Consider the following 21,053-nt stretch of genomic DNA (forward strand, 5'->3'; position numbering starts at 1 on the left):
GGGTTTTGGTTATTAAAAATAAATCTGCTATGAGTATTCACATGCAGCTCTTTGTGTAAACATGTATTTTAATTTGTCTTGATTAAATACCTAATAATTGAGAGTGGGTTTGCTGGTTTTAAGGGTGTGTGTTTAGCTTTAAAAGAAATTGCCAAACTGTTTTTCAAAATATGTGTGTTATTTTATACTTCTACCAGGCATGTATAACAGTTCCAGTTATCTCACATCCTTGCCAAAATTCGATATTATCTTTCCTTTTTATCTTAGTCATTACAAGGGTTGTGGAATGGTTTTTATTTGCATCTCCTGGATGCAATTGATGATGGAGCATATTTTTATATATTTATTGCCCTTTCATATATATTCTGGAAAGTATTCGAGTCATTTACCCATTGTTATTGTATTGCTTGTTTTCTTCTCATCAGATTGTAAGAGTTCTTTATATATTCTGGACATAAGTCCTCTGTCATGTTTATGTGCTACAGATATTTTCTTTTGTTTGACTTGCGTTTTCTTTTTGGGAAGTGGAGTTTGTGTTTTGAAGAGTGGAAGGCTTTAAGTTTTAAGAACAGTTTGTCAGGTTTTTTTTTCTTTCTTCCTCTATGGTTGATACTATTTGTGTAATGTTTAAGAAATCTTAACTACCCTAAAGTAAAGAACATTTTCTTCTATGTTTTCTAGTAAAATGTTATAGATTAGCTTTTATGTTTAGTTCTGTGATTCATTTCAAATTAATTTATTTTGCATGTATTTGGGGTTAAGCATTCAAGTTCCTTTTTATGTCTATCTCATACACAGTTGTCCCAACATTTATTGAAAATACTGTCCTTTCACCACTGAAATACATTAATGTATCAGATCAGTTGAGCATTTATATGTAGGCCCAGTGTGTGTCTCAAATTGATTGTATTATCCTGTTTTTCTCTATACAAATATGTTGACAAATGTAGCTTTTTAGTAAGCCTTGAAATAAAGCGTGCCTTCCAATTTTGTTTGTTCCTTTTCAAAAATGTTTTGACTATTGTAAAATAGAAGTTTAACCATGTAAATTAAAAAAAAACAAACCCAGAGTATAAATTTCCATGTAAATTTTAGAACCAGCTTGTCAATTTCTATAAAAATGTCTGGTGGGATTTTCATTGGGATTACATTAAAATTTTACTAGTTTATGAAATAATGTTATTTGCAGCAACATAGATGGACCTAGAAATTTTCATACTAGGTGAAATCAGGAGACTGACAGATGCCATATGATGTCACTTTATATGTGGAAACTAAAATGTAACAAAGTTTTATATGAAACAGAAACAAGCTCACAGACATAGAGAAAAGACATACCGTTGCCAAGGGGGAGGTCAGGTGGGGGAGGGGTAGATTGTGAGTTTGGGATTAGCAGATGCAAACTATTAAATACAGAATTGATAAACAGCAAAGTACTACTCTGTAGCACAGGGAACTGTATTCAAATCCTGTGATAAACGTTAATGGAAAAGAAAAGGAAAAAAAAATATATATATATATATGTATCACTGAGTCACTTTATAGCAGAAATTAGCACAATATTGTAAATCAATAAAAAAGTAAATTAGAATCCATTTTGATTTAAAGAGAATTGCATCTTATAAGTACTAAGACTTCTGGTCCAAGACATGGTACAGCTTCATTTATTTAGCTTTTATTAATAATTTTGTGTTCAGTTCAGTCGCTCAGTTGTGTCCCACTCTTTGCGACCCTGTGAATTGCGGCGCTCCAGGCCTCCCTGTCCATCACCAACTCCCGGAGTTTACTCAGACTCATGCCCATCGAGTCGGTGATGCCATCCAGCCATCTCATCCTCTGTCGTCCCCTTCTCCTCCTGCCCCCAATCCCTCCCAGCATCAGGGTCTTTTCCAATGAGTCAACTCTTCGCATGAGGTGGCCAAAGTATTGGAGTTTCAGCTTCAGCATCAGTCCTTCCAGTGAACACCCAGGACTGATCTCCTTTAGGATGGACTGGTTGGATCTCCTTGCAGTCCAAGGGACCCTCAAGAGTCTTCTCCAACACCATAGTTCAGAAGCATCAATTTTTCGGCACTCAGCTTTCCTCACAGTCCAACTCTCACATCCATACATGACCACTGGAAAAACCAGAGCCTTGACTAGACAGACCTTTGTTGGCAAAGTAATGTCTCTGCTTTTTAATATGCTATCTAGGTTGGTCATAACTTTCCTTCCAAGGAGCAAGCATCTTTTAATTTCATGGCTGCAGTCACCATCTGCAGTGATTTTGGAGCCCCCAAAAAATAAAGCCTGACACTGTTTCCACTGTCTCCCCATCTATTTGCCATGAAGTGATGGGACCAGATGCCATGATCTTAGTTTTCTGAATGTTGAGCTTTAAGCCAACTTTTCCACTCTCCTCTTTCACTTTCATCAAGAGACTTTTTAGTTCATCTTCACTTTCTGCCACTTTCTGTCATCTGCATAATTTTGTGTACCACAATGTAAAAACTTTTTAATGTGTCATTCAGCTAAGATGTCTTCTATTTTTCCTAATAATTTCATCTTTAACTCATAGGTTATTTGCTTTCCAAACATTTAGGGATTTTTTTCTTTAAAGATATCTTTATTGTTGAGGACAATGTTTGTGTCCCTCCAGAATTCATGTACTCAAACCCTAAGCTCTAATGTGACTGTATTTGGAGACAGGCCCTTTTATTGAAGTAATTAAGATTAAATGAAGTTGTAATAATGGGGCCCTGATCTTATAGAATTAGTGTCCTTAGAGAAAGTGACCCAGAGAGCTCACTCTGTCCTTGTGCATACACAAAGAAGTCATAGGAGCAAAAGCAAGGTGGTGGCCACCTACAAGTTAAGAGGCCTTAGAATGAAATCTGTCTTGCTGGTACCTTGATCTTAGACTTCCTAAGCTTCCAGAATAGAATTCTTTTAAGTCACTCGGTCTGTGGTATTTTGTTATGTCAGCCCAAGAAGACTAATATAGTTATTTTTATTGATTTCTAATTCAGTTCTGTCTTTCGAAGTTTATTGGACTTACTTTATTGACCTACCATCAGTCTTTGTGAACATTTCCTGTGCGCTACAAAAGGATGTTTATTTTACAGTTGCTGAGTATATTGTTCTGTAAATGGAAATTAGGTTAAGTTCGTTCTTAGTGTTGTTCAAAGATTCTGTATTTTTACTGACTTTTCTGTTTATTTGTTGTCAATTACTGAGGGAGAAATGTTGAAATCTACAAGTCCTTTTTAAAAAAGTTTTATTTATTTATGACTGCACCAGGTCTTCATTGCTGTGCATGGGCTTTCTCTAGTTGCAATGAGTAGGGGCTACTCTTTAGTTGTGGTGCATGTGTTTCTCGTTGCAGTGGCTTCTCCTGTTGCAGAGTACAGGCACTACACATTTGGGCTTCAGTACTTCCAGCACATGGGGTCAGTAGTTGCTTCAGTAGCAACGGCTCCTGGGCTCTAGATCGTGGGCTTAGTAGTTGTGGTGCTTGGGCTTAGTTGCTCCATGGCGTGTGGAATCTTCCCAGACCAGGGACTGAACTCATGTCCCCTACATTGGCAGGCGGTTTCTTATCCTCTGTGCCACCAGGAAAATCCTACAAGTCTTTTTTGATTTGCCTTTTTCTCATTTCAGTTTTTGTTTCATTGATATTCAAGTTCTGTTATTGGTGCATCTATATGCACTTCTTTTTTTAAGAAGTCAATGTCCCTTATTATCCCTTGTAATTTTCCTTATTCTGAAGTTTACTTTTTATTACATTCATGGGACCAGTCCAGCTGCTTAGTATATCTGCGTTCATCCTGTTAATTTTAAGGTGCATTTACCCATACATTTATGATTTCCAGTGGTGTTCATTCCTTCATATCCAAGCTTTTGTTTGGTATTTTGTTTTTGCCTAACAGACTTCTTTAACATTTATCATAGTATAAATCTGCTTATGTCACATTCTGACAGCTTTTGTTTTTCTGAAAAAGTGTTTATTTTGCCTAACTTTTGAAGGCTGTATTCATTAGACATAGAATTATAAGTTAATTTGTATTTTTCTTTTAGCATTTTAAAGATGATGCTTCATTGACTTGTGGCTTGCATAGTTTCTAAGGAGAAGTCTATTGTCCTTCTTCGCTTAACTCCTTTGTACTTTGTTGTTTGTTGCTCAGTCACGTCCTACTCTTTACGACCCCATGGACTGCAGCACGCCAGGCTTCCCTGTCCTTCATCGTCTCCTGGAGCATACTCAAACTCATCTGTTGAGTCTGTGATGTCTTTATACTTACTATGTCCTTCTTCCCTCTGACTGCTTTTAAAATTTTCTCTTTATACCTGGTTTTGAGCAATGTGACTATGGTATGTATTAGTGTTTGTGTGTGTGTTTTCTTTTGTATTTATCCTGATTGGAGTTTGAACATCTCAGATTTGTTTATATTTTCATCAAATTTGAGCCAGTTGTTTTCTTCAGACATTTTTTTCTATCTCCCTTTTTTCTTCTTCTTCTGGAACTGTAGTTACGTATGTATTAAACCATGTACCATTATCCCAAGTGTTACTGTGGTTTCCCTACACTTATCTTTTCACTTATCTTTTCTCCTGTGGTATCAAATCTGTTGTCATTCACATCTAGTGTATTTTTCCTTTCAGATATGTAGTTTTTAAACTTATTAGTTTCGTTTTCCTAAAAAAAGCTTCCATTTTTAACACACAGATCAATAGAACAGGGTGGGGTCCAGAGAGTAAACCCATATGCATATGATTGATTAATCTGTGACAGAGGAGCTAAGAATATACAGTGGAGGAATAATAAATGTATCATTTATATCTTCAATAATGATGTTGGAAAAACTGAATGCTAAAGAATGGAACTGGACTACTATTTTATGCCACACAAAAAAATCAGCTCAAAATGAAGGCAACTTCAATATTTGAGGAAAAAACTTCCATTTTCTCATTATGTTTACTTCCTTTATTTTCACATAGTTGTAATAGCCTTTTAAACATCATTGTGTGCTAGTTTTGTATTTCTGATTCTCTTTCTCTTGACGAGTTTTTTTCCTTGATTCTAGGTCATGTTTTCTTCTTTCCTTGTTCAGTCACTCAGCCAAGTCTGACTCTGCATCCCCATGGACTGCAGCACGCCAGGCCTCCCTGCCCTTCGCTATCTTCCGGAGTTTGCTCAAACTAATGTCCGTTGAGTTGATGAAGCCATTCAATCATCTCATCCTCTGTTGCCCACTTCTCCTCCTGCCCTCAGTCTGTCCTAGCATCAGGGTCTTTTCCAGTGAGTCAGCTCTTTGCATCAAGTGGCCAAAGTATTGGAGTTTCAGCTTCAGCATCAGTACTTCCTGTGAGTAGTCAGGGTTGATTTCCTGTAGTATTGACTGATTTGATCTCCTTGCTGTCCAAAGAACTGTCAAGACTCTTCTCTAGAACCATGGTTCAAAAGCATCAATTCTTCAGCACTCAGCATTCTTTATGGTCCCACTCTCACATCCATATATGACTACTGGAAAAACCATAGCTTTTATTATATGGACCCTTGTTTTCTTCTCAGCATGTTAAAAGTTTTTAATTAGATTTTGGATGTTGTGACTGATTACGTTGCTCAGTGTCTGCATTTTGTTTTGTTGCATTAACATTTATTTCTAGTATTACATTGTTGAATTTGTTTTGGTAGGCAGTTAAGTAACTTGCAGGTCAGTTGTACCTCTTTAGAACTGTTTATAAACTTTTCTAGGGTGAATCTAAAGTAGCATTCACTTCAGGGATAGTTGAACCCTCCAAATGTTCTAAGTGGGTTGCCACTGAATTTCCTAGTATATCACTGAGAATTTTGATTCTGGTTGGTTAAAGGTCTCTCTACCATGTGTTAACTTTTGAGAATTGCTTAGCCTGTACTAGTTTTTATTTGTCTAGCCTTGTGGAGTTTCACTTAATGTATACATGGCCTCTTAGTAGACTCATGCGAATACCTGGCACTCTCTCTTGTACTCTCTTTTTTTTGGTCTAGCTTCCTCCTTTCCAGAACTTTGCCCTTCCAGAACTAACTTCCAGCAGGCTCACCCTCCCCAAACTCTGATCCCCATTTCATCCAACCAATGAAGCCGCTAGATTCTGTTTGGGCCGTACACCTTGTGGTAGTAACTCAAAAATTTTCTTCAGAAAGCTATGGTGATTACAGAGCTACAAGGTTTTAATTCAGTAGCCTTATAAGAGGATTATATACTGTAATGAAGTGCTGTTTATTCCAAGAATGCAAAGATGGTTCAATATAAGAAAATCGGTTGATATGATACAACATATTAATAAAATGAATGAAAAAGAGCCCACATTATCACCCCACCATATAGAAAAAGTATTTGAGAAAATTTCCTCTCCATGTTAAACACCTTTCCATGTTAAAAACACTCAGCAAAGTAGGAATAGAAGGAAACTTCCTCAACATGATAAAGGTCATATATGAAGAATCCACATATGGATACGTCATACTTGGTATAAGAAACTTTTCTTCCATGATCCGGAACAAGACGATATGCTTGGGTTCACCACCTCTGTTCAAGATGGTGTTGGAAATTCTATCCAGAACAGTTAGGCAAGAAAAAGAAAGGCATACAAATTGGAAAGGAAGAAGTAAATTGTCTCTGTTCACAAATGGCACAGTCTTATGTGTAAAAAATTCTAAAGTTTCCACCAAAAAAACCCCAGAATTAATAGCAAACTTGGCAAAGTTGCAAGATACAAAATCAACACAAAATTAGTTGAGTTTCCATACATGAGCAAGTTGAAAGGGATATTAAGTAAACATTCCCATTTATAATAGCATTAAAAATAATAAAATACTTAGAAATAACTAATGAGACAATAACTTGTATATTGAAAACTACAAAATTTGACTGAAAGAAATTAAAGGCATAAATAAGTGGAAAGATATTCCATGTTCATGGATGAGAAGTGTTAATATTGTTAAAGTGACAGTGCTATCCAAAGTGATCTGCAGACTCAGTATTTATCAAAATCTCATCTGCCTTTTTACAGAAATACAAAAATCCCATCCTAATACTCGTATAAAATCTCAGAGGACTCCCTAATAGCCAAAGCAATCTTGAAAACAAAGAACAGTGTTAAGGGACTCACAACTTCCTGATTTCAAAACTTACTGAAAATTACAGTATTCAGAACATTGTGGTGCTAACGTAAGAGCAGATGTATAGAGCTGTGGGATAGAATAGAGAACCCAGAAATAAGCCTCCTCATATATAGTCAAATGATTTTTGAAAGGATACCACCACTATTCAGTGAGGGGAAAGACAGTTTTTTCAACAAATTATGTTGGGAAAACCAGATCTCCACATGCAAAAGAATGAATTTGGATCCTCGCCTTACATTTTATACAAAAATTAGCTAAAAATGCATCAACTACTTGAATATGAGAGGTAAGACTAAAGTCTTAGAAGAAAAGATAGGGAAATTTTTTTTATGACATTTGATTCACTGATATTGTTAATGTGACACCAGATGCACAGACACAGAAGAAAGAAATTAATTGAGTTTTACCAAAATTAATAATTTTATGACTCAAAAGAGACTATAAAGAGAGTAGATAACCCACAGAATGGGAGAAGATATTTGCAAATCATGTATCTGATACTGAATTAATACCAGTATACATAAAGAATGCTTAAAACAACCTCATTCAAAAATTAGGCCTTGAGACAGTTCTTTAACGAAGATACATAAATGGGCAATAAACTCGTGAAAAGATGTTTAACATCACTAGCCTTTGGGAAAAACCACTTCACATTAATCAGAATGATTATTATCCTGCTGCTGCTGCTGCTAAGTCGCTTCAGTCGTGTCCGACTCTGTGCGACCCTAGAGACGGCAGCCCACCAGGCTCCCCCGTCCCCGGGATTCTCCAGGCAAGAACACTGGAGTGGGTTGCCATTTCCTTCTCTATTATTCCATTAATCAATAGTTTAGGACTATTATCCTAAACCCCCCCAAAAATGAAGATGATAAGCATTGATGAGGATGTGGATAAATTGGAACCCATGGGCAATGCTTTTTGGAATGTAAAATGTGGTACATCTGTGATAGAAAACAGTTGGGCAGTTCCTCAAATTCTTGAATATAGAATTACCATGTGATCCGCATTTCAGTTCCAGATATATACCCAAAAGAATTGAAAGCAGAAACTCAGACACTTGTATACCAGTGTTCATAGTAGCATTATTCACAACAGCAAAAATATGGAAACAACCAAATGTCCATTGACAGTTGACTAAAGAAAACGTGGTATGTACATGCAGTGGAACATTATTCATCCTTTAAAAGGAATGAAATTCTGATACATTGTACAACAAGAATGAATTTGGAAGACATATTTTGTGGAATAAGCAAGACACAATGAACAAATTTGTATAGTTCCACTTACATGGGGTATATAGAATAGGCAAACTCAGAGTGACAGAATGTATAATAGTGGTTACCAGGGGGAGGGGAGAGTGAGACATTATTTTTAATGGATGGAGACTTCTCTTTGATATGATGAAAAAGTTGCAGATATGGACAACGGTGATGGTTGCATAACATTGTGAATGTACTTAATGTCACTGAATCGTACTCTTTAAAATGGTTAAAATGTTAAATATTGTGTTGCATATATTTTACCTTTAAACAAACTAAGCTGTTTGTCCATTAGAGCTTGATTTTATGCTACATATATTTTGCCATGAAATGATTAAATGAATAGTGGGTTGTTTGACCAATAGAGCTTGACTGGTGTCTAGGGAAAATTACAGAGATTATCTTGGGATAGAAAGACCCTTGGGTAGATAGGGGGAAGGTAGAGTATTTGTTCATCTAGTGTTCATAACTCAACGTGTGGCCACCATCATTGGTGTTAATGGACTATTTTGTTTCATTTTAATGAATTATTTTTTCCAGAATAACAGATTGTGAAATATTGCTCTTTTACTTTATAATGTTTAGATTTTAAAGAGAAGAATCTGAATGAAATGAAAGATTTTCCCTTCTCTGTCATGATAGTAAGCAATAGGGATCCTGACTGAGGTAACAACTCAAGAACAACCAATTCTTCCTTTGGAATATATTATACTTGAGGACTGTTCTACAGTCATTATCCCAACATTGCTTATTCAAGCCAGCCCCCAAAACAAGTTGATTTATGCAAACTTTTTTTCTAACGCAGTTGTTCATATTTTCTACAAAGATACAGCATAGCAAAATGGTTTACAACTTATACTTAGCAATCAAACATCCTAATTTAGTGTCTGAGCTTTACAAAGAATTAGCTGTGTTACCTTTTAAAAAATTACTTAATCTCTTCATGCCTTACCCTTTTAAGTTCATCTATAAAGTGTGAGTGATAACCTCTTCATGTGTTTACTGGGGAGATTAAATGGGATAATGTATGTAGAGTGCATGGCATTATACCTGGTAAACACTTAATAACTATTAGTTGCTGCTGCTCTTATTTGTAAACAAGCTCACGATCCAGACCTGGAGACAGGAAGAGGTCTCAGGAAGGCATTTCTTATTTCATTTTACAAAGCTCTTAAACTAGACATACTTTCTTTCTCTCTCAGTCATATGATGGTGTCATTCTTATGCCATCCGTACATTTTTGTGCTTAGACTTCTCCAAATTAGAGACCAAGCAATCCATTTTAATCTTGATGACATTTTAAAAATTTATTGACGCATTATAACCAGGATTCACTATGAAGTATGTCTTCATTTATTCACTTTTTAAAAAGTCTGTTGAGTCCCTGTCTTTTTCTTTCTCCCTCTCCCCTCAACTGCTTTTGGACAGTAGATGCCAAGTACTGAATTGATTAATACCCTTCAGCTCCATGGGAAAGACTCAAGATCTCTTCAAGAAAATTAGAAATACCAAGGGAACATTTCATGCAGAGATGGGCACAATAAAGGACAGAAATGGTATGGACCTAACAGAAGCAGAAGATATTAACGGGAGGTGGCAAGAATACACAGAAGAACTATACAAAAAAGATCTTAAAAACCCAGGTACCATGATGGTGTGATCACTCACCTAGAGCCAGACATCCTGGAGTGTGAAGTCAAGTGGGCCTTAGGAAGGATCATTAGAAACAAAGCTAGTGGAGGTGATGGAATTCCAGTTGAGCTATTTCAAATCCTAAAAAGATGATGCTGTGAAAGTGCTGCACTCAATATGCCAGCAATTTGGAAAACTCAGCAGTGGCAACAGGACTGGAAAAGGTCAGTTTTCATTCCAATCCTAAAGAAAGGCAATGCCAAAGAATGCTCAAGCTATCGCACAGTTAGGCTCATCTCACACACTAGTAAAGTAATGCTCAAAATTCTCCAAGCCAGGCTTCAGCAATACATGACCCGTGAACTTCCAGATATTCAAGCTGGTTTTAGAAAAAGCAGGGGAACCAGAGATCAAATTGTCAACATCCGTCAGATCATCGAAAAAGCAAGAGAATTCCAGAAAAACATCTACTTCTGCTTCATTGACTACGCCAAAGCCTTTGACTGTGTGGATCACAACAAACTGTGGAAAATTCTTAAAGAGATGGAAATACCAGGCCCACCTTACCTGCCTCCTGAGAAATCTGTATGCCGGTCAAAGAGCAACAGAACAAGACATGGAACAACAGACTGGTTCCAAATTGGGAAGGGAGTATCAGGGCTATATATATTGTCACCCTGCTTATTTAACTTATATGCAGAGTACATCATGTGAAATGCCAGACTGGATGAAGCACAAGCTGGAATTAAGACTGCAGGGCAGAAATTTCAGTAAACTCAGATACGCAAATGACCCCACCCTTATGGCAGAAAGCAAAGAGGAACTGAGGAGCCTCTAGATTGAAAGAGGAGAGTGAAAAAGCTGGCTTAAATCTCAACATTCAGAAAACTAAGATCATGGCATCTGGTCCCAGCACTTCATGGCAAATAGATGGGAAAACAATCTATTTGTTGTTTTTATTAATTTTATTTTATTTTAATTTTCTTGGGCTCCCAAATCACTGCAGATGGTGACTGCAGCCATGAAATTAAGACGCTTGCTCCTTGGAAGAAAAGCTTGACAAACCTAGAGAGCATATTAAAAACCAGAGACATTTGCCGACAAAGGTCTGTATAGTCAAAGCTGTGGGTTTTCCAGTAGTCATGTATGGATGTGAGAGTTGGACCATAAAGAAGGCTGAGCACCCAAGAATTGATGTTTTGAAATGTGGTGTTGGAGAAGACTCTTGAGAGTCCCTTGGACTGCAGGGAGATAAAGCCAGTCAATCTTAAAGGAAATCAGTCCTGAATATTCATTGGAAGGACTGATGCTGAGCTGAAGCTCCAGTATTTTGGCTACCTAATGTGAAGAGATGAGTGGTTAGAAAAGACCCTGATGCTGGGAAAGGTTGAAGGCAGGAGGAGAAGGAGATGACAGAGAACATGATGTTTGGATGACATCACTGACTCAATGGACATGAGTTTGAGCAAGCTCCATGAGATGGTAAAGGACAGGGAAGCCTGGCGTGCTTCCCTGGGGTTGCAAAGAGTCAGACACGACTAAGCGGACTAAGCGACTGAATGACTGCAGCTTCAGCTCCATAATACATTGTCCTCATCAGTAGGTTCAGAGTTCCTTTTGGTTTTCATTCCTAAGCTTTATCTTCTATCCCTCCCTCACAGATAATGTGTCTTAAATATGTATACATTTTTGTAAATAGATAACACTGTTCTGCATAGACATGTTTTTAAGAAGATTTTATACTATTAATTGGAGAGGGAAATGGCAACCCATTCCAGTATTCTTGCCTGGGAAATCCTGTGGATGGAGGAGCCTGGCGGGCTACAGTCCTTGGGGTCGCAAAAGAGTTGGACATGACTGAGCATGCATACACACATACTATTAATATCAACATTACATTTTAAAACTGTTACTTAGTGTATGATTATTCAGTGCATCTATGTTTTAATTTTTTCTTAGTTACCTGTTCCCCAAAGGGTGAACACCTAAATTGCCATCAGTTCCTCACTACCGCAAAACATGTAGCAATTAATATATTCTTACATTACCCTTGACAAAATGATCACATTGGTCCAAACTGAGATGCTTTTGAAATTGAAAGGGACTATTTTAATTGCACTGGGACAGTATGTGTCTATCAAGATTCCCTGGCAAACCAAGATATGTGGTCCACCCTATTTAGGAAGATTTTCCTGAGATGGAGCCAATAATCATTGGTTGTATACTAGGGTAGACCTTCCCATTCTGATTGTTTCCAGCTGACATCTGGTTGGTACATGTACTGGCCTAATTATTGAATATTTTCAATACTGCCATTGCTAGAAATTACTCAATGAGGGAGATGTCTGGGTCATAGGTAATAGACAGCCTTAATTTCCATAAGGATGAAAGTTTAATAGAGTTCCACAGCCCAGTCTTATCCTATTAATAGATGGATAGACATTTTAATCTGTCTTCCTTTATTTCAGGATTTTTCACATTTGTACTTTATGTCTATTCATCCTTTCTCCATCAGACTGTCTAGTTTGGGGGTGTAGCAGGCACTACTGTTTTATTGGCAACTTCTCTTAAAGGAGCTACTCCATGTAGCGACCACTATATATAGTTTATAAAGGACTTTTTCAGACTTTATGTTATTGGACCCTACTTTTTCAGTTAGAGAGGACAGAATTTATAATCCTTAGGTTACAGAAGAAGCAGCTGAGGATCAAAGATACACTGACTTGTTTTAGTCCACATATTGGGTAAGTTATGGAGTTGAATTTGTAGCTAGGTCTTCTGACTTTAATTTACTTTTGCAGACTCTAAGAGGGACAGGAAAAAGGATATATTTCTATTTGTTGTTCAAACAGAGACTGTCCAGTTTAGCTTTATGTCTTCCATGGAATATAATGCGATACCTAACATGTAGTAAATGATCAATAATGAATAAGTTGATTGAGGATTATGTAGGTATTCATGTAGGCTTGAATTGGTAATATTGCTCCTCAGTGCTTCAGAGATTCCTGTTTATTGCAGCGACACTTCAAGTTAAAGGTAAGTTCAGTTTGTAAATGTTGTAGCTGAAGAAAGAGACTTCTTGTTAGTCTAGAAGTTCTCATATTAAGTGGTGTGGTTCATTTACAATTGATGTAGCAATCAGCGTGGCATTATAAATATGCTTATATATTGTGGTGGGGGAAGGAGTAGACTATACTTGTTTGTGTATAGGAAATTTTGGGAAGATTTTTTTCCCACTCTTTTTTTTTAATCACTGTTCTGTAGTTTTAAATACCCAGTAGCAGAGTCCTTTTTCTTTCTAATTACTATGTTGCATTCAGCTACATAACATATACTTCCTATTCCCAAGATTCCGAGAGGCAACTCTGTTTGGTGAGGATATTGGATTTCATTGAAAAATTTTCTCCAAATTGTTTCTCCCAGTACTGAGAGAGGCTGATTGGCCTCAGCGCACCTTGCTGAAACCTGTCATGGTCTTAAAGGTATTTCAAAGCCTTTTATAATCAAGCTCCACCTACCTTTCTATCTGATCTGAACTGCTTCCCATCCCTTTTCCATTACCTTCTACCCACTATGATAAAAATTAATAAGAGTTTTCTGAGAGAAACCATTTAGTAACTTAAAATTTTTATAATCTACCCTTTAAAGAAGTTGTGTATTCTTGCCACCTCTTCTTAATATCTTCTTCTTCTGTTAGGTCCATGCCATTTCTGTCCTTTATCGAACCCATCTTTGCATGAAATGTTCCCTTGGTATCTCTAATTTTCTTGAAGAGATCTCTAGTCTTTCCCATTCTATTGTTTTCCTTTATTTCTTTGCTTTGATCACTGAGGAAGGCTTTCTTATCTCTCCTTGCTATTCTTTGGAACTCTGCATTCAAATGGGAATATCTTTCCCTTTCTCCTTTGCTTTTCGCTTCTCTTCTTTTCACAGCTATTTTTAAGGCCTCCTCAGACAACCATTTTGCCTTTTTACATTTGTTTTCCATGGGGATGGTCTTGATCCCTGTCTCCTATATAATGTCATGAACCTTCGTCCATAGTTCATCAGGCACTATCATGTCTAGTCCCTTAAATCTATTTCTCATTTCCACTCTATAGTCATAAGGGATTTGATTTAGGTCATACCTGAATGGTCTAGTGGTTTTCCTTACTTTTCTTCAATTTAAGTCTGAATTTGGCAATAAGGAGTTCATGATCTGAGCCACAGTCAGCTCCTGGTCTTGTTTTTGCTGACAATATAGAGCTTTTCCATCTTTGGCTGCAAAGAATATAATCAATCTGGTTTCGGTGTTGACCATCTGGTGATGTCCATGTGTAGAGTCTTCTCTTGTGTTGTTGGAAGAGGGTGTTTGCTATGACCAGGACGTTCTCTTGGCAAAACTCTTATTAGCCTTTGCCCTGCTTCATTCTGTACTCCAAGGCCAAATTTGCCTGTTACTCCAGGTGTTTCTTGACTTCTTACTTTTGCATTCCAATCCCCTATAATGAAAAGGATGTCTTTTTTGGGTGTTGGTTCTATAAGGTCTTGTAGGTCTTCATAGAACCATTCAACTTCAGCTTCTTCAGTGTCACTGGTTGGGGCATAGGCTTGGATTACTGTGATATTGAATGGTTTGCCTTGGAAACGAACAGAGATCATTCTGTCGTTTTTGAGATGGCATCCAAGTACTGCATTTTGGACTCTTTTCTTGACCATGATGGCTACTCCATTTCTTCTAAGGGATTCCAGCCCACAGTAGTAGATATAATGGTCATCTGAGTTAAATTAACCCATTCCAGTCCATTTTAGTTCACTGATTCTTAGAATGTCGACATTCACTCTTGCCATGTCCTGTTTGACCATTTCCAATTTGCCTTGATTCATGGACCTAACATTCAGGTTCCTATGCAATATTGCTCTTTACAGCATCGAACCTTGCTTCTATCACCAGTCCCATCCACAACTGGGTATTGTTTTTGCTTTGACTCCATCCCTTCATTGTTTCTGCAGTTATTTCTCCACTGATCTCCAGTAGCATATTGGGCACCTACCGACCTGGGGAGTTCCTCTTTCAGTATCCTATCATTTTGCCTTTTCATACTGTTCATGGGGTTCTCAAGGCAAGAATACTGAAGTGGTTTGCCATTCCCTTCTCCAGTGGACCACATTCTGTCAGACCTTTCCACCATGACCCGTCCGTCTTGGGTGGCCCCACACAGCATGGCTTAGTTTCATTGAGTTAGACAAGACTGTGGTCCTGTGATCAGATTGGCTAGTTTTCTGTGATTATGGTTTCAGTGTGTCTGCCCTTTGATGCCCTTTCGCAACACCTACCATCTTACTTGGGTTTCTCTTACCTTGGACGTGGGGTATCTCTTCATTGCTGCTCCAGCAAAGCACAGCCGCTGCTCCTTACCTTGGATGAGGGGTATCTTCTCATAGCCGCCCCTCCTGACCTTGAACATGGAGTAGTTCCTCTCGGCCCTCCTGCACCCATGCAGCCGCTGCTCCTTGGACATGGGGTAGCTCCTCTCGGCCGCTCCTGTGCGGTCGCAGCCTGGTGCTCTCAGTCGCCACCCCTGACCTTGAGCAAGGGCTAGCTCCTCACGGCCACGCTACTGCATGGTCCATCGCAGCCGGCACTCTTCTGCTTCCTAACAGAAGCAGAAGATATTAAGAAGAGGTGGCAAGAATACACAGAAGGACTGTACAAAAAAGATCTTCACGACCCAGATAATCACGATGGTGTGATCACTCACCTAGAGTCAGACATCCTGGAATGTGAAGTCAGGTGGTCTTAGAAAACATCACTACGAACAAAGCTAGTGGAGGTGATAGAATTCCAGTTGAGCTATTTCAAATCCTGAAAGATGACGCTGTGAAAGTGCTGCACTCAATATGCCAGCAAATTTGGAAAACTCAGTAGTGGCCACAGGACTGGAAAAGGTCAGTTTTCATTCCAATCCCAAAGAAGGGCAACATCAAAGAATGCTCAAACTACTGCACAATTGCACTCATCTCACACGCTAGTAAAGTAATGCTCAAAATTCTCCAAGCCAGGCTTCAGCAATACGTGAACCATGAACTTCCAGATATTCAAGCTGGTTTTAGGAAAGGCAGGAACCAGAGATCAAATTGCCAACATCCGATGGATCATCGAAAAAGCAAGAGAGTCCAGAAAAACATCTATTTCTGCTTTATTGACTATGCCAAAGCCTTTGACTGTGTGAATCACAATAAACTGTGGAAAATTCTGAAAGAGATGGGAATACCAGACCACCTGACCCACCTCTTGAGAAACCTGTATGCAGGTCAGGAAGCAACAGTTAGAACTGGACATGGACCAACAGACTGGTTCCAAATAGGAAAAAGAGTACGTCAAGGGTGTATATCATCACCCTGCTTATTTAACTTATATGCAGAGTACATCATGAGAAATGCTGGGCTGGAAGAAGCACAAGCTGGAATTAAGATTGCCGGGAGAAATATCAATAACCTCAGATATGCAGATGACACCACCCTTACGGCAGAAAGTGAAGAGGAACTAAAGAGCCTCTTGATGAAAATGAAAGAGGAAAGTGAAAAAGTTGGCTTAAAGCTCAACATTCAGAAAACTAAGATCATGGCATCTGGTCCCATCACTTCATGGGAAATAGATGGGGAGACAGTGGAAGCAGTGTCAGACTTTATTTTTTTGGGGCTCCAAAATCACTGCAGATGGTGATTGCAGCCATGAAATTAAAAGACACTTACTCCTTGGAAGGAAAGTTGTGACCAACCTAGATAGCATATTAAAAAGCAGAGACATTACTTTGCCAACAAAGGTCCGTCTAGTCAAGGCTCTGGTTTTTCCAGTGGTCATGTATGGCTGTGAGAGTTGGACTGTGAAGAAAGCTGAGCACAGAAGAATTGATGCTTTTGAACTGTGGTATTGGAGAAGACTCTTGAGGGTCCCTTGGACTGCAAGGAGATCCAACCAGTCCATCCTAAAGGAGATCAGTCCTGGGTGTTCATTGGAAGGACTGATGCTGAAGCTGAAACTCCAATACTTTGGCCACCTCATGCGAAGAGTTGACTTATTGGAAAAGACCCTGGTGCTTGGAGGGAATAGGGGCAGGAGGAGAAGGGGACGACAGAGGATGAGATGGCTGGATGGCATCACCGACTCAATGGACATGAGTTTGAGTAAACTCTGGGAGTTGGTGATGGACAAGGAGGCCTGGCGTCCTGCGATTCATGGGGTCACAAAGAGTCAGACACGACTGAGCGACTGAACTGACTTAAAGAAGTTGACGTAGTCATCTTCCAGTGGAAGTTCTTTGTATTATGTATCCTTTTCATTCGCTAGCTACAGATACTCTGTACAGGAGGTAGGCTATTTCAATTAGACATTTCCTGCCTGCTGCTTTCTTTGGCCATGTGTTTCCTTAAATCATAGATTGATTTGCTAGTGCGTATGTTAATACAATGAGGTTCACTTAAGCTTTCATCTCATCCCTTTAAGTATCTGTGTTCTGTTGAAACCAGTAGTAGGCTAGTGATTATGGCTGTATTTTTCCAGTTGTGCTGCCAGATATATGTTTTTTTGTATCTGTTTTATGTGTCTCCTGATATATGTGTTTCCTATCTCCTTTCTCTTTGCACTGTGTCTTTGATTTCTATAGCACTGGATGTTAAAGAAGGCCCTATTTTCTTTCTTTTCTTTTTATTGCATAGATAAAAAGTGGCTTTTCTCTATTGCATAGATAGAAACCATATAACAATAGTTTTGTAAATGAAACCCTTCCCACAACTTATTGTTTGGTCCTTAGAAATAGTACTTTGGTAGTCATTTTTTTCTCTTTTTTTAAATTCAACTTTATTTTATTGTGGTAAGAACACTTAAATTAGGTCTACTGTCAACAGTTTCTTAAATATCTAATAAGGCTATTATCTGTAGGCACAATGTTGTACATTGGATTTCCAGAACTTCCATCTTGCAAAACTGAAATTTTACACCTGTTTAAAATAATCACTCATTGAAGTGAAGAACAGAATGGTGGTTGTCAGGGGCTAGGAAGAGCAGGAAATGGGTAGTTGCTAATCAATAGGTTATTAGTTATCTATAGTAAATAAGACGCAGGTTCTGGGACAGTCCTCTGGAGGAGGGCATGGCAACCCACTCCAGTATTCTTGCCTGGAGAATCCCATGGACAGAGGAGCCTGGGGGGCTACAGTCCATAGGGTCGTGAAGAGTCAGACATGACTGAAGCAACTTAACACACACACACACAGTGAATAATATTTAACAGTCACTATACCCAAGGATGTAGTTGTTTGCACTTGAGGCATAAAAGGAAAGAAGAATGAGTTTGGTGGTTTAGTCCTGCCGTGAAGCATCAGTTATCTTTTTCTGACACCACCTCAATTCAAAATAGAGAAAAATAAATGAACTCCCAAGGCCATTTCTTCCAAAGCACCACCATACACAAACTCTTCTGAAGGTTGGGAGAAATGTACAGGGGAAGGTTTGGTTTAGAATCTCCCTCTCAATAAGGAACAGTTCATTTGCCAACTAGTTAAAAGCATTGCTTCTTCTAAGCAGGAAAGTCAGTATTTTGGATCCTCCAAATGCTACCAACAGAATCTAAATCAAATATGAGCAGCACATCTTAGAATTGCCTTAATTGCCTGTGGTCTGCAAAGCTGACCAATAAGTGCTGAAGAATCCAAATGTGAAATACTTAGTCTTGGGAGCCTGGGAGAATGGCTCCTAATTCTTTTGTTTATTGGTTGGAAGAAGTGCTTTGGGGATAGAGAGATATCATAAAGGCAAGAAAGAGCTTAGAGCTCAGAGCCAAGAGGCCTGGGTTCCTGCCCGGATCCTGCTCTCGGGGGTGGGGGTCGGGCGGCTGAGGCTGTCTTGGGTTTCAGGAAGCAGTGTAAAGTTTGATGAGGACAAATACATTCTGTGCAATGGTGCATCTTGCAAGCTCCATGGTGGCTCTGCAGGCAGCTAGGCTGGGGAGAGGCTGAGCTAAAGTTGAGCAGGGTGCTTTCCTGCAGGACTTCTCAGAGCCTTTCATGTTATTATAATGACAGGTGATATTTATTAACCACTTACTCTGAGCCATCACAGTGCTAATGACTTTGAAGAAAAAAAACTTTTTCTTTTTGTATTCAACTAACCATGTTGATCACTGTGTTTGTATTTTTAGCCCTGCCTGGTCTCATTGAGTAACTCTGGGTACTCTTGACCTCTGTTAGTGATACTAATCACTGATCTTGCTCATTACTAGCCACCAGCTACATCACAGGCTGGACTCTCCTACCCCGCGTACCCCCCACCACCACTCCCTAACCCCTAACCCTGCCACAAGGCCTTTCCTTTCTCTTTCTCCTTATCTTCTTTAACCTCTTTCCTCCTTCTGCACCCCTATCTCCTTTACAACTCCTCCATGATTTTCTCAGGGCTGGGCTTCAACATCGTCGGTGGGACAGATCAGCAGTATGTCTCCAATGACAGTGGCATCTTCGTCAGCCGCATCAAAGAGAACGGGGCTGCAGCCCTGGATGGGCGGCTCCAGGAGGGTGATAAGATCCTCTCGGTGAGAACTGGCTTCCGCCTCCTTCACTGTCCCTGGCTCCTTAGACACTAGTGCCTAACCCCAACCCCTTCCTTGGGAAGATTCCTGCCTGCCTTTTTGGATCTGGAAATACAGTAATTCCCTCACAGACGAATGCGTTTGTCTGAGAGCGAGTTCATAATGCTGATTTGTTTGTAAGTCCAACAAAGTGAGCCTTGGTACCCAGCTAGCACAACTGGCTACATGGTACTGTACTGTAATAGATTTATAATACTTTTCACACAAATAATGCATTAAAAAACAGAAAATGAAACATTTTAAATCTTACAGTCCAGTACCTTGAAAAGTAGAGGAGTACAACAGCTGGCATATAGGGGCTGACAGTGAATGAACAAGCAAGCAGAGTTTTTGGATGAGGGAGAAGAGGTGGGAGATGATAGAGCTGAAGGATGCTCAGCTATAGGAGATGGAGGGCAAGCTGCAGTTTCATCAGTCCTTACGTGACTGGACATTCGAACACACACTTGGATCTTTAAACGTTCGTATGTAGGGGACTTACTGTATCCAGATTGCAGAGTTTGGTAAGAGGACCTTGATCAGTCATCTTTTCCAGCCCTGCCATAGAGCATGGAGGATAGTACCTCACTCAACGGAGAAGGCAAATTAAATCCAGAATGTGCGGGATTGGTGTGTGGGAAAGGTACTTAAAACTCACATTTTTTTGTTATTCTTTTATTATACTTTATTACTTCCTTTTGTTGATTAAACACTAAAGTGTGTCTTCCTTTACTCCAAAATTGGAGACAAAAGAGGAAGGTAGGAATTGTCCTTTAGACAATTGTCCTTTTAGACTCAAAGACCTTTTAATAACTCATTAGTAAGATGAAATTTGGAATGCAGTCTGATTTGGTTATCTGTCCACCATGATCCCACTTCACCCTGCTAATGTCTCTAAGAGGGAACTGACTTCATGTTGACCATTGATATTATTATTTTCTGGAAGTTCCTCAAGGGCTCAGACTACATCTTTTTTTTTACCATTTATATTCTAGCATGGTGTTTAATATATATTTAACAAATGAACAAGTTAAGAAATTTAAGAACACCCAGAAAGGTTGGCTGATCTAGAATATAAATAATAGCATCATGGATGGTAATACCCCATTTTAATCCTTCTCACTGATTGTTTTGCTTCTTTACTGGGTCTCCTAGGCCCTGTTTATTAATCTGTGAGATAAAGACAGTAATTATCTACCTAAGTTTAGAAGCAGGTTATTTCCTGTTGCTCCCAGGAAAAAGACATTCTAAAAACATGAAGTCAACTTGAATGATGTGTTAAGGAAAACTTGAGAATGGGTTTTTAAGATTAAAGTGTAGCATGTAGTTAGAAACTATGCAGTTTAATATTTTGACACATAACTGCATTCTCTTCAAAATACTGGGAACTAGGCTTCATGGTGAAGAGGGACT

General features: G+C 38.8%; 1 protein-coding gene across 1 annotated transcript in view; it reads left to right on the forward strand.

Moving 5' to 3' along the window:
- Positions 1-21,053, forward strand: part of LOC122704404 (synaptojanin 2 binding protein) — a 45,350-nt gene that overhangs the window by 9,713 nt on the left and 14,584 nt on the right. The window contains exon 2 of the mRNA XM_043919034.1: positions 19,468-19,604. Coding sequence (XP_043774969.1) covers positions 19,468-19,604 — 137 coding nt within the window. The remainder of the gene's footprint in view (positions 1-19,467; positions 19,605-21,053) is intronic.

The sequence above is a fragment of the Cervus elaphus genome, chromosome 12, assembly GCF_910594005.1.
Source record: "Cervus elaphus chromosome 12, mCerEla1.1, whole genome shotgun sequence".
NCBI lineage: Eukaryota > Metazoa > Chordata > Mammalia > Artiodactyla > Cervidae > Cervus > Cervus elaphus.